Raw genomic sequence first — 18914 nt, 5'->3', positions numbered from 1 at the left:
TTCTTTAAAAAAAATCAGCAGAATATAAATGTTTGTGAAGAATGTTATTATTATTACAAATACCAATTTCAAGACCCTGGAAACATGTAAATAAAATAAAGCATCTGAAGGCTGCACTTCATCACTGGTAGACACATCTACGTTATGCACGACCACTAAAAATAATGCACTGTTGTGTAACACAGTAAGACCAGTGACCTCCTTAGCTGCCTGTCTGTCCTGTCACTGTCCTGCTGGAGGGTCTCTGCTCCACAAGATGGCGACAAAATGCCAAACATACATTATGGAACATGCTGTTCTTGGTGTCAGCGCCTCATTACAGCATCACCGTCATCTCCACATTGTCATCGTGAGTACAGATGACACCGAGCAGGAGAACTACTAGACAGTTGTTTCAAAGGTCAAAGCTGCACTATATGTTGTCTTAGGAATGTAACATTAGGTCTGACTCGACATAAGGTTTAATTTATCTTTCTCCCCCTTGACACCAAATCTCAATAAAAATATTTGCAAAACAACCACAAATTGTATGTGAAGCAACGTGTGCTACTTTTAAATGTATATGTGTAATGTATAGGCTATGTGAATGTGTAGGTAGCTGTAACTCCCTGTCCTGCCTGGGGTGGGGGGTGTGGGTGGGGGCTCGTGTTGGGAGCAGGTGGGTGTGTGGACAGCGTCACGTGACGCCGTGTCTGGCTGCTGTCACGCTGGTATAAATCCACCTCTGTATATCCCGTCAGTCCTTTGCTCCACCTAAAGCTGCCGTTCCCTCAAGTCCCGGGCTACACAGTAGCTTCGACTTCTTCTTCAGTCATGGCTGGTAGGTGACATTTTCACTTCATTTTAACATGTCAGACCTCGGTGCTGCGCAGTCGGTGAGCTTTGCTTTTTTTTTTTTTTTTTTCGCCCCTGAGAAAACAGGCGCGTGCTCTAAAAGTTTTCAGTGTCTCGCGGACTTTGGCAGGAGTAAATGTCAGTGTTTAGCTACTAACATGAACATGGTCTGTCTGTCTGTGTGTGGTTCTAGCTGCTCACTGTGACTGTGACTGTCCTGTCTGTTGGGCAATAATGTTTATACAGACTCACTGGGAGAGCAGAGAGTTCTCCAAAGCATGCCATCAACAAGTAGGACACAGTGTCTCCACCTGTGTTTTGCTGTTTACCACAGTTTATAAGTCAACATAGATATGTCTGAAACATGATTGATTGACATGTAGAGGAAAAGCACTTTTTAAAAAGGAATCATGTTTAGTCTGTATGTTTTAAAATGTACCTAAACTTTATTGTCCTAATGAATTAACAAAAAAAATATATAAATATTGTTTAACTTAAAGTATCTTGTAGACCTTTAAGTTTAAGAACTACTGTGCTTCTGTGTGTCATCAACCTCCGTGACTCAATTCCCACTTGCAGTATAATCTTACTGAGAATTGTCCCCTCAGTCAAAATGGAAGGGGATGCAGCCTGTAGCTACTGTCACTGGGCCCAGGCTGTGGTTTAGTCGACTGCCAGCTTTTCTTTTCTTTTTAAATGCTACTTCTTTGTTTTTTGTAGGGTTACTTGCCTGAATATTATACAGCACTGGTTGTACCAATTGAAAAAGGGGGCGTGAGGGGAAAGAAGGTGTGGCGCTGTGTGAAACAGAACAAGTTTTCCTGGCCAGCTCTAATGGCTAACGCTGCATTCAGTACTTTTTGTTCTCCCCTTTTCCCAATTATTAGTTATACAGTACCAAGGTGTTGATAATACAATCCGTGCAGGGATTCATGTTGGCCCATATGCTGCAGTCACACACAGCCACCCCCAGCTGCCATGCTGATTTCATCATCTCGATTTTTATATGTTCTCGCACAGGCAAGTCATTGTTCAGATACATGACTTGGCAGGTAACTGACAGATTTTCCTCCCTGCCATGAGAAGTGTTGGTACAGAGTAGGCACCACACTGCAAATAAAATGCACTTTAATGAGCCAGTAAATCTGGTACACAACAATTAACTCTTGTTGTTCTTTATTAAGTGAGATATTTTGAAATGAAGCCATATTGCTTGTAACCATTAAAGTGACAATTGTCTTCAAGATAATGGCTTGATTGGCATGTGAAGTTGAGAATGTGAAGCCTAATATTTCAAGTTGTTCAAGACTTTAAAGGATCCATTATACTCCTACTGTTGCCTGAAGGAGTGAAAAAGGTTATTGCTGTTATAGTTCTTAATCCTGCAGGTAACTAAGCAAACATGAAAGCTGTGACACAATGACAATACATTCGGAGCACTGGTGGATTACAGTGAAATGGCAGAAAAATGGTCAATTCTTTTGAAATGTCAATGTCAAACTTAATATTTCTGTGCCAGTCAGTCAAATAACAATAGCTGCTTGTCTCTCTCCTGATGTATCCCCATTGTGCTTTATCTCAACTGGAGCTTGCAGCGTTGCACTTACTGTGCTGCTGGTGTTGTTGTTGAATGTGCATTTGCCACTTTTGCACCAAAACCTGTTTCTGGTGGTTGTTGAAGTATTTTGCGGGACGGTATGATTCATCAAGTGAAGTAGGAGATGAGGCAAATAAAAAGAGAAAACTTTGATGCACCATGTCAGTATGAAGTTGCATCACCTTTAAACAGGACGCACCTCTAAGATGATCAATGTCATCAATCAAATATCAATTTTGAGTGCATGAATACAGTCATCTACTGTAGTAAAGAGGTTTTATGTTACCTCATCACAAGGGTAGATTTGTCCTTAAAGTCACAAAACTTTAATCCTGTTTCTTTCCTTTACAGACCAGGCTTTTGTGACGTTGGCTACCAATGATAACTATGCTCGGGGAGCCATGGTTCTGGGCAAGTCCCTGCGCAATCACCACACATCCAAGAAGCTGGTGATACTCATTGGGCCACAGGTGTCGGAGCCTTGCCAGTAAGAAACCTTAGAGTCACTTTTGAGCATTTCTCAATCACAGTGGAAGCTGTCATGTCTTGTTTTCCAGCTGGATGGTTGATGGTGGTTCATTTCATAGTATTGTGACTCATTAGGTCTGTGCTGAAGAGGATCTATGATGAAGTGAGGGTGGTGGACGTGCTGGACAGCGGCGACACAGCACACCTGGCCATGATGAAGAGGCCCGATCTGGGCTGCACCTTCACCAAACTCCACTGTTGGACCCTCACACATTACTCCAAATGTGTTTTCATGGACGCAGACACACTGGTGAGACGGCCTGAGCGGGTTTTTTTTTTTAACATGAGAAAGATGCTAAAGATGCTTTACCTTTTCCACTGCTGCACAGATGTGTGGAAATGAATGTCTGCTTGTATTCGTCTGTCTGCCTCCCAGGTTCTTTCAAATATAGATGAGCTGTTTGACAGAGAAGAATTGTCAGCTGCTCCCGACCCTGGATGGCCTGACTGCTTCAACTCCGGTGTGTTTGTTTTTTGTCCTTCAATGGAGACTTATGACAAACTCCTTCAGTTTTGCACAGAACACGGCAGCTTTGACGGTAAGTTACAGTGTTTTTTGTGTGTGAGCATTTGTGCTTCTCTCTTCCGTTAGTACATCATTTTTAATGCTTGCGTTAATAATTGCTAGTTTGATAAAATATACTTAGACATTTTAGCTGATTTCATCATCATTTGCCAACAGTTGCGTAACTCAACTCAAGTCTTTATGCTAAGATGAAGCTAAGATAGATTCCTCTACTCCTTCTAAGTCAACATACTTATTATTAGTTATCCCTTGAACTTATTTATACATGTTGGGATAAGATAAAATTTATTGGTGTCTTTTACAAGTTCACCTCAAAATACACTTTGCACACATCATTGCTAAATGCATCACAAGACAGAATTGAATATGTCGAGCATGTCTGGTTTACCACTTAGTTGAGTTTTGAAGTAATTCGTCTTTTTCAGTCATATGCAAACATTCACGTTTTGACCTGTTTTGAGTAACATTAAATTCCTGGTAACGTGATGTTAAACTGAGCTTGTTTATCTTTTGCTCTAAGTAAGGCCTTTATCGAGCCCTGTGCACGGACACAAGGCCCTCCTGTCACAGAGAGTCTAACTCTGCTGAGTTATTCTCAGGGGCTCACTGGGGTGGGGTGAAGGTTAAATTTGAGAGGCCCTGTTTTGCACAGTGCACCGGTTGACATTCAGGAGCTCTTCTCCATGGGGCACACTGTACTGTAACTGAATTGTGGTTGTCTGTTTGGCTCCATATGGGGTTTACTGAGCACCTCTTCTCAAATCAGAGACTGAAAAGACCATTGGTCTACATTTGTGGGGGATGTGGTCTCGTATACTCCAGGTTTACCACCACCCCCCTCCCCCACAGAAAAAAAGTTACATCTGTTTAGACAGCATTACATAAAAAACCTAAAATCATAACACTTGAATCAGCCTGTGGCTTTTTTTTTTCTTTTTAAGAAAACACTCCAAGGTTATACAGTAAACATTTTACCATGACACAGCATGTATTCACACTAAGCTTTATTAATATCTTTTTGAAGGCTTGAACCTGCTCAAGTGTACGATTACATCACCTCAGTGATGCCTCACATAGTTTTTGAGATCACTAAGAAGACAGCCATGGTACAATGAGGTGTTAAGCCTGCATTCAGGTGCAGCTTTTGCCTATTAGACAATAAAACCTGAATGTTGGACTTGATAAGCCGCAGTAAATGTTAATGTATTATACATTTATTTATAGGTTATTTTTTGGTGGACCTTCAAGTTCTTTCGTACTTTGTAGAACTGCAGTGTGAAGAAGCTCTTTTAATTTTCAATAAGCAAAATTAGCTGATACCAGTATCAATATTTAAGCATAAGAACATTTATCGGTGGACTTGAACAGTTGATAGTGCTCTCTGGTGGACAAACTATGTAATGGAGATTCACTTCAAACATATCTTTGGTATTTCTGTACAATGACTATTTCTGTACAACACCATTGGGTATGTTTTTGACAAAATCATCATCGCTTCAAGTTCACTTGCTAGCTTTAAACCAGATCTCTTGATCTTCATCTACCAATGGATGCGTCTCTGTTGTTTCACCTGACCGAGGACCATGTATGATCCATCTGTTGCTACATGATGAAAGTTAGGTCACATGACGACACCTCTATGATAACTGAGAAACTCCACTCACTGATTAAGTTCCCTTAGATGTGGCTGAAAAATGCTGCTTTTTAAAGTAATTTAGTTTTTTGAAGATCCTGAATGACCTTCATCCATCTGTATCTTTTCAATTAGCTAAAATTAGCCTTGAATTAGCCTTAAATCCGATGAGTTGTTTGGGCTATAAAAAAAGACGGGAAGGTCTTGTGACAGATATTTCACAAAAAAGGAAACAGTTGAGGAACCAACAAAGCTGGATAAAACGCAAACGCCAGGGCAAGTCCTTGGTCCTTTAGTAGCTGTGAACCTATTTAACATTACATGGCAAGCTGTTTTCCCTTGTGATACTGTGAAAGAAATTCCTGCAGGGAGAGTTCACTGGAAAAACCAATTAGTTTGTTTAGTGGTGGCCAATGCTTTCAAGGGCCGACTCATTCTGTCTGCCGCAAGTGTTTGTTGGCAACGGTTTTTCCATCACAGTCACAACCCGAGACAAAAGACATAATTGTTCATAATTTTTCCAGGAAAGACTGCTCTTTGTCATTAAAATTCATGCCATTTTCACTATCAATTCATTAATGTCCTAATATCCAATATTCCAATGAGATGCCAGTGTCTGCATGCCTGATAGTATGCTAATGAGTAAAGCTGTCTTATTTATAGACGTGGATGGTCTTTTCATGTGCACTGGGGCATGAGTTGAAGCTGCTTTGACCTTTAGTATTTCAGTTCTGCTCTATAATAAGGGATACATGATGTACACGTGCACCTCTCTGTCCCTGGGCAGTTCATGCATGATACTGAAATATTGCTGAGGAGAGACGACAACAAAATATTTTCTATGTTTAAGCCCATAGGCCCTATCTCTCCATCTGTGCTTGCAGTGTTGTCTGCTGCCAAGACAAACTGGCAGAGTTGGATGCACATTCTTGCAGAGCTCTGCTCATCCCCTCAAAATGAAGATACTCAGCCCCATATTAAGTTTTGAAAATCCCCAGTGAAGGTTGTGGGTTTGGACAAACAGCTGCTATGTGTTATGTTTTTGCAGCGCTCTGAGGTTTTAGAGACTGTACAGCCCTGTGCTTTTTAGGAACTACATGTGAAAGTGCTGTTAACAGCCAACATATCATCTTGTGCCAGTGTCAGTCCAAACAGTCTATGAGGCAATTCATTATGAATAGTCAATGAGATTTTGCAATGTTTTTTTTTCCTGGCTTTAAAATTCACCTCTTAGTCAGGAGATGTGATGATGTAACTGAGGAAATATTACCTGGGGGGGGGGAAAGACATTACTGAACCTCTAGAGATTCAGTTAATATCTGGGTAATACACTTGAAGTATAGCTGACCTACTTGACATCAATATATTCCTGCACCCCAAACTGTCCTGAGTGCTGTGTTTACATAACGCACCGCCATGACAAGGCCTGTCCCAGTCATAGACTGTAAAAAAAGAGTCCCAGTACTAAATTAGCTGAATTGAGCAAGGCCGAGTGGCTGTCCAGTCCTCCAGTTGGGCGTCTAGGACTGGAGGCAACTCAACTGCAAACTTTGATGGAAGTTTTAATCCGCATGGCAATTTAATTCACATCACCAGAACAGAGAGCAAGACAAAACCTTTTTTAAATGCATGTGTCTAGCTGTATTATTTAAAGCTCACTAGTCATGCACAGGGCTGAGTTTCGATTGAATTGTCTATATTTTGTGCAGAAACGATACTTGATTTTCAGTACTGATTACAAAATAATGTGTGTCAGGTGGCCTTATTTAAAAAAAAACATTAATGTTTTTTAAGTATCTAAATGAAACTATTATTTAAGTAGCAAAACACATGTAACTAAAGTTTGTTAAAATAAACAAGACAGAAAGAAAAGAAATTAATGCTTTTTTAAATCGGAAACTTTTCTTGATACATGTTAGACCAGTAGCAAAACAGTGCGAGTACCTCAGATTTTCACCAAAATTATTAAATATGTGATGAAGCTAATCAAAACTGGAGAGTTTCTGTACAGTATTTGAATCTATCTATTCTATTTCTATACGTATGCATGACACAGTGCAGAGTAGCCATCTAGAACCGAAGCAGTCAATTGGAAACACAAGTCTAAGGGAATGTTAATGAATGTTTCTCCATTTAGCTGAACGTGTAAATACAAATGTTTGCCAAAGTATTAAGCAACATGAACTTTGTTTGGTGATGATATGATGTTGTTTTGTATAATGGTGTCTTTGATCTTCTTGGGTGGCTTCATCTTCTCACATTTTGATATTAATTATTAACCAGAACTTGTGGTTGCAATTCCTTTCCCACACTTCCCAATGCATCAGTACAAGACATCACGGTTAATGTAGTCTGTCATTTGATCGGTAACTCTACTATATCTATTACACCAAGATACCATGACTACATGTACTGTATATGTCATTATCGTTTAGATCCACTGAGTGACAGTGACATGAAGTGTGTAAGTGAACATTGCGGCCCCTGAAAGGCTTTTAGTGTTGCTGAGCAGATTCTGAAGTGGAACTAAACAGAGAAAAGATCTGAATAATTCCTCTTCACTGTGGTCTTACCCACGAGAAGCCTTCCATCCACAGTATACCCTTAGGCTTTTTCTACAACACATTCATCTTTGATATTTTGCAATCAGTGAAAAACAGTAGGGAGTCTTGTCTGGACTGGTCTGTTGATCAATACAGGCCAATGCAAGTTAAAAGACTCAATTAAACCGGCTGTCACAGGTGTGCATATCATTTGACTGCTCCCGCTCATCGTTTCCTCTCCCACTGAAACCATCCAATCGTCAGCTAAACCTGTCAAAAGCATTTCGTAAGATGTGTTGTGAAAGCCAAGTTGGCTGTTTACCGCAACGTAGCAGGTTCTCACATTATGTCCACATGACTAATGCAAATACATTTGCAGATGAACGCCCTTCTGTGCTCCATTTAAACATCATAGTGACACTTACCTGAAGATTTCCATTCCTGATGATGTTGAAATGCCTGTGAAAGATTTCATAGTAGATTACTGTGCGCTGAGATCTAACACAAGTTCAAGCTTCATGAGCTCATCTGCTGTCTTATATCTAATTTCATTGATGGGTGTTTATGAAACTAAAGCTGGTGTCCTATAGGAATAGGAATTATATATGGGTGTGAACTTGATCTCTTTTGTTCTGATCATGTGTGTTGCAGGAGGAGACCAAGGTGTTTTGAATGGCTTCTTCAACAACTGGGCAACAGCTGATATATCAAAACATCTTCCTTTCATCTACAACCTCAGCAGCATAGCCATCTACACTTATCTTCCAGCATTCAAACAGTAAGCGTCTGTCTGCCAAGGTTGTGTTCCAGAAAAACATTCACACTGTAGTTCGGGGTGTGATTTCCAGCATTTCATTTTGGTCTTCCACAAGACAGTCGTATTATATTATAGCTCAGAGCCTGTCGGTGTCACTGAAATCTTGCATATTGGACGCAGAGCCAAGGCGTAAGCAGATACCTGATCACATGAATGTGTAGTCACATCGTGACATGACATTAGGTTACGAGTGAGACGAGCAGAAAGATTCCAGCGGCTCGGCCTGGGAGTCTCGCAGCAAGCCTCTGGGTTGGATATCCACCCTGAGCTCCCAACAGCTGATACCAAATCTTAAAATAGAGTAGTTTATTTAAAGGCCTTTTATGTTTGCCTGAAGGACCAGTCATTGTGCACTGCACTCTTAAGCTCCCCCCTCCTTTCTGTCTTAAACCTTTCTGCTCATAGAAACAACTCCTATCAACAAGCTTTTAGGTTTGACATTTGCTGGCAAACAATCTGGATGACCTGGACGATAAACATGTATTTAGTTGTTGGTAGTTGTCAGCAATAGTGCTTAGAGGTCTGGCAAACACAACAAAACAAATCCCACACTGCCAGATTCAGCTTTATTTATGTACACATGCAGTTGGCCAATATGTGAGGGGGTTGTCCTAAGAGACAATATTTGGTATAATGCAGTCCCATCATGCCACAGTAACAACATAGAGTGTACGTTCTGCTATAAATATCACAAAATTATTACACTGAATGAATAACGTACTTCTTCATTCTACCTCTTCTTCTCAACAGCACATAGACACTAATGTCCTGATCGCTAATTGTTTTTAAAAATGTACAACAACCCGACAATAGAGTCCATAATAGAGGTTTCAGATGAATTAGTAGTGGATAAAGGATTATTGTTGTAACATTTTCTAAACAATGGCCTATTAAAAATGTATCTAAATTGCACAATGCAACATCTATAATTAAAATGCGTCTACATTCTAATCATCATTTATTATGTTATTCATTTCAGATATGGTGGCAATGCTAAGGTGGTCCACTTCCTGGGGAAGACCAAGCCATGGAGTTACACATTTGATCCTAAAAGCAAACAGATCGCAGGGAGTGTGCATGAGGCCACTACACATCCCACCTTCCTTCTGGACTGGTGGACACTGTACTCCAGCGCTGTGGTGCCCATGCTGCAGGAGCAGTACGGAGACAAGCCGTTTCACTCCGGATGTGTTGAGGTGAATGAACACGTGCTTTGTTGGACCTGTAGCCATGTAATTACATTGACGACAGATCATTCATTTAAACTGACGACAGGCAGAGTTGGAGATTATAAATGTTTAATACAGTCAAATATTGTGTTTTTGCTGGATGATGTTGCATTTACATTACAGCTTGGAAAAAATAATAGGATTACATCACTGAAGCTTGGACATGTCGTCAAGGTTTCCTGGATGTCCAGCTCAATAAAGTTGTTTTTAATTATGAGCACTGTGGTAGAAAATATGTTTGGAAATAATTTGTTCATTATTTACGTAAGAGCATGTATTTTGCTATCATGTGTTTTATTTTATTCACCTTCATTTATGTTACTTCTTTTACCCTTTTTTATTTCATTTTGCTCCCATTCTGGATGATATACCTATTTCCTGTCTTCCTGTTTATCAAAAAGTCCCAGCATATTGAAATGGTCACTTTTGAAAGTGAAAGTGAAAGTGAACAGCAGGTATGGAGAAAACGATCTGCTTTTTACAGCTTAGCAGCCAATAACAATTAGGTTTAATGCTATTGCTACTGTTCAAAAATCAAAAGCTTTTGCGTGTGTTTGCCTCAGGCCATTAATTTGGAAAAGCTACGTTTGGCGAGTTCAATGCACCAACAAGCAACAAGCCCAACAGATGTGTCGTCTGTCTGCAGTTTGTCATTTTCTGTTTTTCCTTCCTTGTTTCACTGTTGTGTTTAATTTCAGGTTTCTGAATGGTCTGGTGAGGCTCAAAGCTTCTCTTCGTATGAACACAACCCTGAACCCCAGCTGTCCTCAGAACAGCGAAAAGAGAAATGGGAGCAAGGTCAGGCAGACTACATGGGAATGGACTCATTTGATAATATCAAGAAAAAGCTTGACAGTTTTCTCAAATAAAGAAGGAATGAAGCTGGTAAACAACGGAGCACTTGCAGTTTAACAAACCCATCACAGGTCTTTGAAGAAAATACTAAAAAAAAAAAAAAAGCAGGTTGCATTTTTCCTTTCTACCTGTTTCTCAACTAGAAATGAGTTGAGTATGTCCCTCCACCAGCAATCCCCTCTCCACACTCCAAAGACAGAGCCATTTAAATGGGAAATGAAAAGTTAAATATTATCATTGGCTTTGATTGTCTATGCAAGACTCTTATTGTTCAGTTTCACCCTGTCATGGGTATGTGCTCTACTACACTGTGAGGAAAGTCAGGAAAAATGTATTACAAATTTACTTTACTTTGTTTGGAGTCACATGCATTAAAACTTTACATTTTTTCATGTTTGTGCTCTTTTTGAAAAAGCAGATGGCAACAAGAGTTGAACTGGGCCTTATGTATTGGAGTCACTTATATGTACATTCTTAATTTTTCCTCTTTTTTTACGATACAGTCATCTAGCAATCTTCTGAGCATTAATATTTCCTTTTGGCAAAAGTTTAATTCTCTTGCTCTTGAACTGAACAGCCACTGTGTAACTTAGATATAAAAAGATGTTTACAGCGCCTCTGAAGGCCATACAGACATGGCCATTTAGTTGCCATGCATATAGATACTCGGTGCCTTAGTGTCTTGCCCTCTCTACTGCCATCATCCTATCTGTTCTTGACTAGCAGCTTTTCAATAGGTGATTAGGTTTTTAACTTTCTTGCATTTTACTTGACCAGGATGTTGGCTGTACCACAAAATCTTTCATCTGGAAACATTAAAAATATGAAAAGTTGTGGATTTGCTGATGTTTTTTTCTTCTTTTACATCTGCAAGGTCTTGGTGGAACTGATAGCACTGTTCGTTTGTATTTGTGTGTAAAACAAGTTAGAGCCATATATTCAACACCTACCATTCATGCCCCTAACCAGGGCCGTTGCTAGGAATTCTGGGCCCCCTGAAAGTATAATAAAGTGGGCCCCTGCCCCCTGACTTTTCCACTTTTTTTCATAGACTACGTATGTATTATCATTTCTTATTTAGCCTACTTTGTTTTGATGCTAATGCAGCATTACTATGAGTATCAGTCAGGGTCTTATGCAGAATAATTCAGTTATACAAAGATTAGACTACTGGGGTTTTTGCTGGCCCTACTGGGCGCTGGGCCCCTAGAATTATCATCACCTTTCTCCCCTATACAACGGCCCTGCCCCTAACCCTCCTGACTTTATTGTCATATTTGTGTTTTTACAGTTATTACAGTTCTGAAATCAGTTCTGACTGGGATGGCTTCTCTCCATAATGAGAAACAATAGATTAACTGTACACTGCAACATAGGCTACTGTTGTTGAGTTTAGTCTGGATGGAAATTATACCTAAATTAAATTATAATTAAAATGTAATAGCATTACCATGATATTTAAATCTAGGCTATTTAAAAATTAAACTGCACCTGATTGTAGCTAAATAGTACGTACGGTAGGCCCACTCCTGCTTGACTCAGCTGCCTTGTTGTTCTCATACTCAGATAAGAAGTTACCAGATTTGATAAATCTGTTCAAAACCGCAGCGTATAGAGGGATTATCTGTTTACCAACAAATCAGGATGCGTGCGCAACTTGACTGCAGAAAGAACCGGTTGTCATGGTTACCTCTATGGATCTAGTGTAGTCAAAGCGGTGTTTGCTAGCGATGTTGTCAGCCTACTACAACAGTTTATCACCTACTGATGTAGTGTGTGTTTTATACATAGACTGTAGGTTTTATAGTTTTATAACGGCAGGAAAAAAAAAAAAAAACGTCAGGACGGAGGATCGAGTTGGTACCGCGGCAACGGCAACTCAGCCACGGGACAAGCCACGGACACTCACAGCACGGCGTCGGTCATCGGTAAAAACAACACTGTCACTGTGCATCCCTAACGTTACCTACAGCTATTTAACAGACAATCATGTTCAGGAAAATACTCACGATTACAAAACTCAGTGTCTGTGAGGACTGATGCTGCCTGGTCAGAGACGAGGGAAGAAGAGGACGGACATGTCTAAAGTCTGGAACAACTGCATAACGTAACTGTAACGTTACGTGCATGGCTGAGTATGTACCGGTAATCTAAAACAATGTAGCTTAACGTTAATTAATGTCAGCTTGCTTTCCATTAGTATGTGACCTTACCTCGTCTTCAGTCACTGTCGTAGTAAACATTTCACAACTCATTCGCTGCAGTTATAACGTTTTAGAACACGGCTCTCTTGAATACTCGATTCTGATTGGTCAATCACCAATATTCTGCGGTGTTTATTTCTCGATAGACCACCGCTGAGCGGACCGTTGCTAGGGACTCCATAGCAACGGCCGACTCTGCTCTGCATGTCCGGTCACGGCCGCTGTTTTGCTGAGCCTCCTCCCGTTCGTGCATTTGAAGCCTTTGATAATCAATCAGTGGATCGATGGATTACCATACACGTTACGATGTATTTTGTGTAGTCGTATCTGTCATAAACAAGAGATTATGGGGTGCGTTTGTGTCGCAGAGGAGAGGAGAGGAGCTGTGACACGGGTCAGAGGCTTTGATGCAAGTTTGCTTTTCAGCCACGATGTGGAAATAAGGAGCCTCCACTCTCCCTGTAACAGGTTACAAGTCGTTTATCTAACATCACTATTAGTCCGAAGCTGTTTAATGACGGTAAAAATGAAACATAAAGTAAATATCCTGCATACTTTCTCTTTTCTGTGCTGCGCTGGTCAGAGCGGCGTCCCTACGGCATAATTTTACACAAATAAAATATATTTTAATAATTATTTTGTGTTACATTATTGAATGATTTAGTTGTAGGCCGTGTTCTAAGCGGGATAATGTATAGTTGGTCGGTTGTTATGGAGAAATAAACCCCTTCATGTTGAATGAAACCCCTCCGCTTCGCGTCGGGGTTCCATACAACCTGTCGGGGTTTATTTCTCCATAACAACCTCCGAACTATACATTATCCCTTACACAGCTGTGCCTGTGAGCATTTAGCTTTATCACCATTCAAACCAACGTATCTAACACGTTATATTGCTCGAAATTAATCACCAATGTACTATTTTCTCTCTCGTTTGCCTTGAAAGGGGTGCGAGTTGACGCTATTCTGTTAAATTTGCGCGTTTTGTTATTTTTATCAAAACAATTAGAGCAACTTCCAGCACAAAAAGACCTGATCACGGCTCTTGCTGCTCTCTTTCTGCAGGCGACATGCGCAGTAGAACCTCTGTGACGTAGGCTGGTAATCCCTAACGTAGCCTGTTTTGCCGGTTTTGGAATGTTATGTTTACGTTTCCATGGTTTCAGTAGCCGCGGTAAATGCATGGATTTTTATTTTTTTTTCCCCCCAATGAAAATCTGTAAAACGCATGGATCATCGCAGCAGCTTTTAACAGTGGATATCACACAAATTGACATCTGTGTTAAAAGCCAGCGTTAATAGATCCATGCGTTTACCGCAACTATGACAACGCCTGAAAACCATGGAAACGTAAACGTAAAATTCCACCAAACCGGCAAACCGGAAGCCAGTTTTGACCATAGATGACGTTCGGAAACTTGTGGGAGGTTTCACTCCCGGTCACTTCCGGTTTCGCTTCGAGCCCACATTGCCAGACCGGAATCCATCAGGTGTGTGGCTGTTAAAAAATAGTAAGGTCTGTTACTGTATATTTAATCAATATCCATAAAGTCAAGTTCCTCTTTTGCATGTGTCTCTGAACACATTAAACGTGCTGACTGCTCACACGTTACATGTTAGTTACCGCTATCTTAAATTTGGCGTTGCTTAGAAACCGGAACTGTAGCCTCGGTTGTAGGAATGAACGGAGGAGCATTATCTTAATCTTAGCATCTTAACTTTTTACACAAACATTGCGTAACGATACAGCTGGCTGACAGAGGTTCTAATAACATATTAAAACGCAGAAGCTGACCGCGCATAAGTTTTATTTTTAATTAAAGTGTATTCACAAGTGAATTTACTTTCCATTCCGTTATTTTTTTGTGACTGTAATTCAGGGGGCGTGCCGTGACCGCGCTGCCTGTGTGGGTGATGTAGAGACTCCGCTCCGCCAGGAAAGTAAACACATTCCGTCAAGATGGCCCCGCTCTCCGCGGTCCGAGTGGCGCTACTCGTGTCATTTTCGGTGTTTCTGACAGTCGTGTTGGGTTTCGGACTGCCCGCTCTTCTGAACGCAGCGATGCGGTTGTTGGGATTACCGGAGACGAGTGTTACCGAGTGCATTGTTGTGCTGTATTTAGTTTTTGTGCTGTGTGTTGCGACGCCCCGACTTCCCAGAGGATTGGTGGAGGTAATGACAGAGCATGGAATAGTGTTTCCAGCACTACGGGGAATGTTGTGTTTCCATGTTATATTATAACACGTTAAGTAACGTTACATCACGGCATCATTATCATGAATATCCTCAAGGCGAGCGTGTTACTGATTAACTTACAAGGAATGCTATTGCAGGACTAATTGAGATACGACAGTTCTGTTACATTGAGTGGTAGGCTATTAATTGAGTATTAGAAATGTATCACTTAGCCTATTATTATATGTAGTTTATATTGTATAAAGACAATGCATTAGCCTACTTTATTTTCAGATATAATCTTCTGATATATGGAATCGCTGCATAATATTTAAGCTCTCCCATTCTTCTCTGTATTTCCTCGTTGCTGTTGAGGGCTAATGATTAAAGCATGACTGTTTTGTTGTGGCCCTGTCTGCAGGTGAAGGGGAAAGCTGTGCTCGTTACAGGTTGTGACTCTGGGTTTGGACATGCACTTGCCAAACATCTACACAAGCTGGGCTACATAGTATTTGCAGGTTGTCTTCTGAAGGTATGGATAAAACCCATTATCTGGATTCCAGTATGGCACACAAAACTATAGTGCAGTCAAAAACAACAGCACAGTAATTGAGAGGGTTATGATGGATTATGGTGGTTTGTCTTAGTCAGATATTTGAGGTTGTTGTTTGTGGTGCCATTCAATTAATACTTAGAGGTTTTTTAAATATGTAATATTTATTGATATAAATTGGTTGGCTACATTATTAAAAACCTCCTTTCAGTGCATTGCAAATAACTTAATCTTGCCCTAAACTCGATATTCCAAAGAGACCATAATGCTGGATCAATTGCCACTGAAACAACATCATTTTATGTGGAATTCATTGCAGGATTAATTAAGATAAGACAGTACTGTTACATTGAGTGGTAGGGACTGCATTAGTTTTAAGTTGGTGTAATGAACTAGCTGCTGGATGCACAGTATGCACTCATCTAGCAACAGATCAGTAGACTTGCAAAGTTGTTATTGGGGGCTGCTGTGCACTTTCAGATGCATTTATTTCAAACCTTCAAACTTTGACGATATCTAATGTTGACATGAGTTGGTGACATTGAGAAGACCTGTCATCCCTGCATCCCCTGCAGGATAAAGGTGGAGAGGGTGCAAAGGAGCTGGAGGAGTTTCATTCAGATCGCATGAAGGTGATCCAGCTGGATGTGTGCAGCGAAGAGCAGGTGAAACAGGCTGTGGAATACATCAAAGAAAACCTGGAGGACTCTGAAAGAGGTAACTCAGTCGTATCAGCACCTGTCATCAAACTTTGCCAAAAAATCTATGTGTGCTCATCCACAGACGTAATCCTGTGTGACTTCCTCTCAGGTCTGTGGGCTGTGGTGAACAATGCTGGCGTGTCAACGTTTGGAGAAGTGGAGTTCACCTCCATGGACACTTACAAACAGGTGTCAGAGGTCAACCTGTGGGGCACCATCAGGGTCACCAAAGCTGTTCTGCCATTAATCCGCAGGGCCAAAGGTAAAACACTCACATGATTAATTTGTAACCTATAAACATTACACAAGTTAAAAAGTGTCTGGAATGGAGGTGCCAAACTGCAAAACTCTTAAAGGGACAGACACTGGATTTTACTTTTTTTATGATTGATTATTGTTGGTCATTGTTAGAATTCCTATTTGATAGAAAACAGTGCACTGCAGCCGACCAGTAAGCTGTGTCCCATGATCTCTGAAGAATGTGAACTATGCAAACAAGCCTGAAATTTAAATACCAATTTAAAGCCTTTCCTATAATGTAACATGAAACTTTTGATATTTGTATCTTATTACAACGTACATTTCAATTTAATAATTTTTACAACATAAAGTAAAATAAAAAGATAATTCATTGATAACTGTTGGATATGAATTATGTAAGTCATTCAAAAGCCTTTTTAAATTAGCATTTTGAGCTGACATTTATTTTTTTTTAAATGGTGGTGATTTAGGTGCAATAACTAGAGAGCTGGCGTTTAAACGTGGTGCAGAAAGCAAATAAAACAGTTGAATTCTTTCACTTATCCAGAATATGCAAACGTGTAAGACGTTTAGTTGGGAAAAGCTTATCAGCTGCCTACAGACGGTGGTGCTGTGCTTTTAATAACCTGGCAAGAAGTCGCTCATCAAGGAACAGTGGTGTAGTTAAATGATTTGCTCAGCTGAGTGAAGCTCCAGGTCCTGTTCTCGTTCAGAATAACTCTTACGACTGTTGAAATATTGACCTGGAGGTTTACCAGGTTTAAAAATCTGCACTTCAGGCCTTTTATTCATTTTACTTATCACTGGTGCAATAATTGTGTATGAATCATTATATTCAATTTGCCAAATCTGTTTTAAAATGGGCACATTTCTGACGCCTTCTACCTCTGCCTGCAGGCCGTGTGGTGAACCTGGCCAGCATGTACGGCAGGATGGGAAACATCATGCGGTCCCCTTACTGTGTATCCAAATATGGCGTGGAAGCTTTCTCTGACTGCCTGCGTTACGAGATGAAGAGCTGGGGCGTCAAAGTGTCCGTCATCGAACCTGGGAACTTCATCGTGGCCACCGGCATCCTGACCCGCGACATCGTGGCCAACACGGCCAACAAGCTGTGGAGCGAGGCGCCCTCGGATGTGAAGGAGGATTATGGGAAATCCCACTTTGAGCAGCACATGTCCCTGATGCGCTCTTACTGCAACAGCGGACAGAAGGACGTGGCCCCGGTCCTCGACGACATCACCGACGCCATCATGTCCAAGCGTCCTTACTCGCGGTACAACCCCATGGAGCCTCACTGGTGGATCAGGGTGCAGCTGATGACCCACCTGCCCGGCGCCATATCCGACTTATTGTATTTCTAAAAAGAGAAGCTGCCCCTGTGTTTGCTCCCTCTGTCTCCTACTCAGATCACAGATAGCAGCGTGTCTTTTAACTGCATAGCTCTACACAGCTCTACAGACTTAACCCTTCACAGGGGTCTCTGCTACTATGTATTCCTCAGCACTTGAAATCATTCACTGATCAAGCCTTAAAACTTAATGGTTTTTTAAAACTGTAAGTAAATTATTGCACTTTTGCTTTTTTTTGTACATCTTACGAAAAACCGCAACTTTTATCTATACTCCGTGATAAGTAGTAACTACTTTGTGATGGACATCAGCAGGGCTGTGACATACTCCTACCTAGAAACACTGCATCTTTACTGCTTGCTGTGGTATTACCTTTTTGAAAAAACAGTGTATGTCTCTTATATCTTTTGTTTGTTTGTCCTGATACTTTTCATTTTTTTGCCTTATGGGAATCTTCTGGGGCCCCACTGGCATGAGGACCAAAGCTGGTAGAGCTCAAGAGAAGGCTCCTACTGTTCTGTTGTGGCCGCCGCCGGAACAAACCAAGGTCAGCTACTGTAAGGCCGTGGTGAGATTTGGCCCGACTCGCACCCAGAGTTACGTAACAACAACACAAGCCCACTTTGTCTCACATGCTCCACTAGATCCTGCGTGCTACTTCGACAGTGGGGTTGATTGATGTGATTAATGGGCATGCTCGAACAAAAAAGGTTGCCCCCCCCCTTCCCTTTCATAAATACTGGATAAGTATTTTGTATATGAAAGAAATAGAGTGTTTTATTTTGACATTATTATAATCACAGTATCTTTTTTTTTTTTCCCAAGAATGATTTTAAAGGTCCCATATTATACTCTTTTTACTCAGTTTCACTCAGCTGTCAGACGTCCAACTAAACTGTATTCGAAATGTATTGCCCCAAACTGATCCGTGGTCCTGAATGGCAGCTGTCTAAAAGTCGCTCAAATGAGCTCTCCTGAGAACAAGCTGTTTCTGTGCCTGTACCTTTAAATGTTAATGAGCTCCGTCTGTCACAGTCTTGCCTTGCCCCTCTCAGCCAATCAGAGGCCAAGTAAGGCGGGTCTTGGCGTGGCCATAGTAGGAAAGA

At 40.9% G+C, this 18914-nt stretch overlaps 2 protein-coding genes across 3 annotated transcripts; both read left to right on the top strand.

Moving 5' to 3' along the window:
• The first annotated feature begins 686 nt into the window (after window positions 1-686).
• On the top strand, window positions 687-11400 carry gyg1b (glycogenin 1b). 2 transcript variants are annotated; one of them, XM_083995366.1, is made up of 8 exons: window positions 687-820; window positions 2783-2918; window positions 3035-3209; window positions 3336-3498; window positions 8313-8439; window positions 9458-9674; window positions 10109-10162; window positions 10406-11400. In XM_083995366.1, the coding sequence occupies exons 1-8, from the start codon at window positions 814-816 to the stop codon at window positions 10574-10576; spliced, it is 1050 nt and encodes a 349-aa protein (XP_083851492.1). In that variant the 5' UTR covers window positions 687-813; the 3' UTR covers window positions 10577-11400. The 2 variants fall into 2 exon arrangements, with proteins under 2 accessions (XP_083851492.1, XP_083851493.1); XM_083995367.1 differs by lacking the exon at window positions 10109-10162.
• Window positions 11401-14561: 3161 nt separating this feature from the next.
• Window positions 14562-18184, top strand: bdh1 (3-hydroxybutyrate dehydrogenase, type 1). The gene is made up of 5 exons (XM_083995717.1): window positions 14562-14938; window positions 15363-15473; window positions 16070-16211; window positions 16305-16457; window positions 17354-18184. Exons 1-5 carry the CDS (start codon window positions 14726-14728, stop codon window positions 17818-17820), a joined length of 1086 nt encoding a protein of 361 aa, XP_083851843.1. The 5' UTR covers window positions 14562-14725; the 3' UTR covers window positions 17821-18184.
• The last annotated feature ends 730 nt before the right edge of the window (window positions 18185-18914 follow it).

This window comes from Trachurus trachurus (genome assembly GCF_905171665.1).
Source record: "Trachurus trachurus genome assembly, chromosome: 20".
In the NCBI taxonomy this organism is placed as follows: domain Eukaryota; kingdom Metazoa; phylum Chordata; class Actinopteri; order Carangiformes; family Carangidae; genus Trachurus; species Trachurus trachurus.
This window is presented reverse-complemented; position numbering and strand designations above follow the sequence as displayed.

Excerpts from the sequence above, each read along its gene's own strand:
- bdh1 (XM_083995717.1), top strand. The coding sequence starts at position 14,726 with ATGGCCCCGCTCTCCGCGGTCCGAGTGGCGCTACTCGTGTCATTTTCG. Across the intron at positions 14,939-15,362 it reads TTCCCAGAGGATTGGTGGAG|GTGAAGGGGAAAGCTGTGCT; the intron begins GTAATGACAGAG and ends CCCTGTCTGCAG. Across the intron at positions 15,474-16,069 it reads TTGCAGGTTGTCTTCTGAAG|GATAAAGGTGGAGAGGGTGC; the intron begins GTATGGATAAAA and ends CATCCCCTGCAG.
- gyg1b (XM_083995366.1), top strand. Across the intron at positions 3,210-3,335 it reads TCATGGACGCAGACACACTG|GTTCTTTCAAATATAGATGA; the intron begins GTGAGACGGCCT and ends TCTGCCTCCCAG. Across the intron at positions 3,499-8,312 it reads AGAACACGGCAGCTTTGACG|GAGGAGACCAAGGTGTTTTG; the intron begins GTAAGTTACAGT and ends TGTGTGTTGCAG.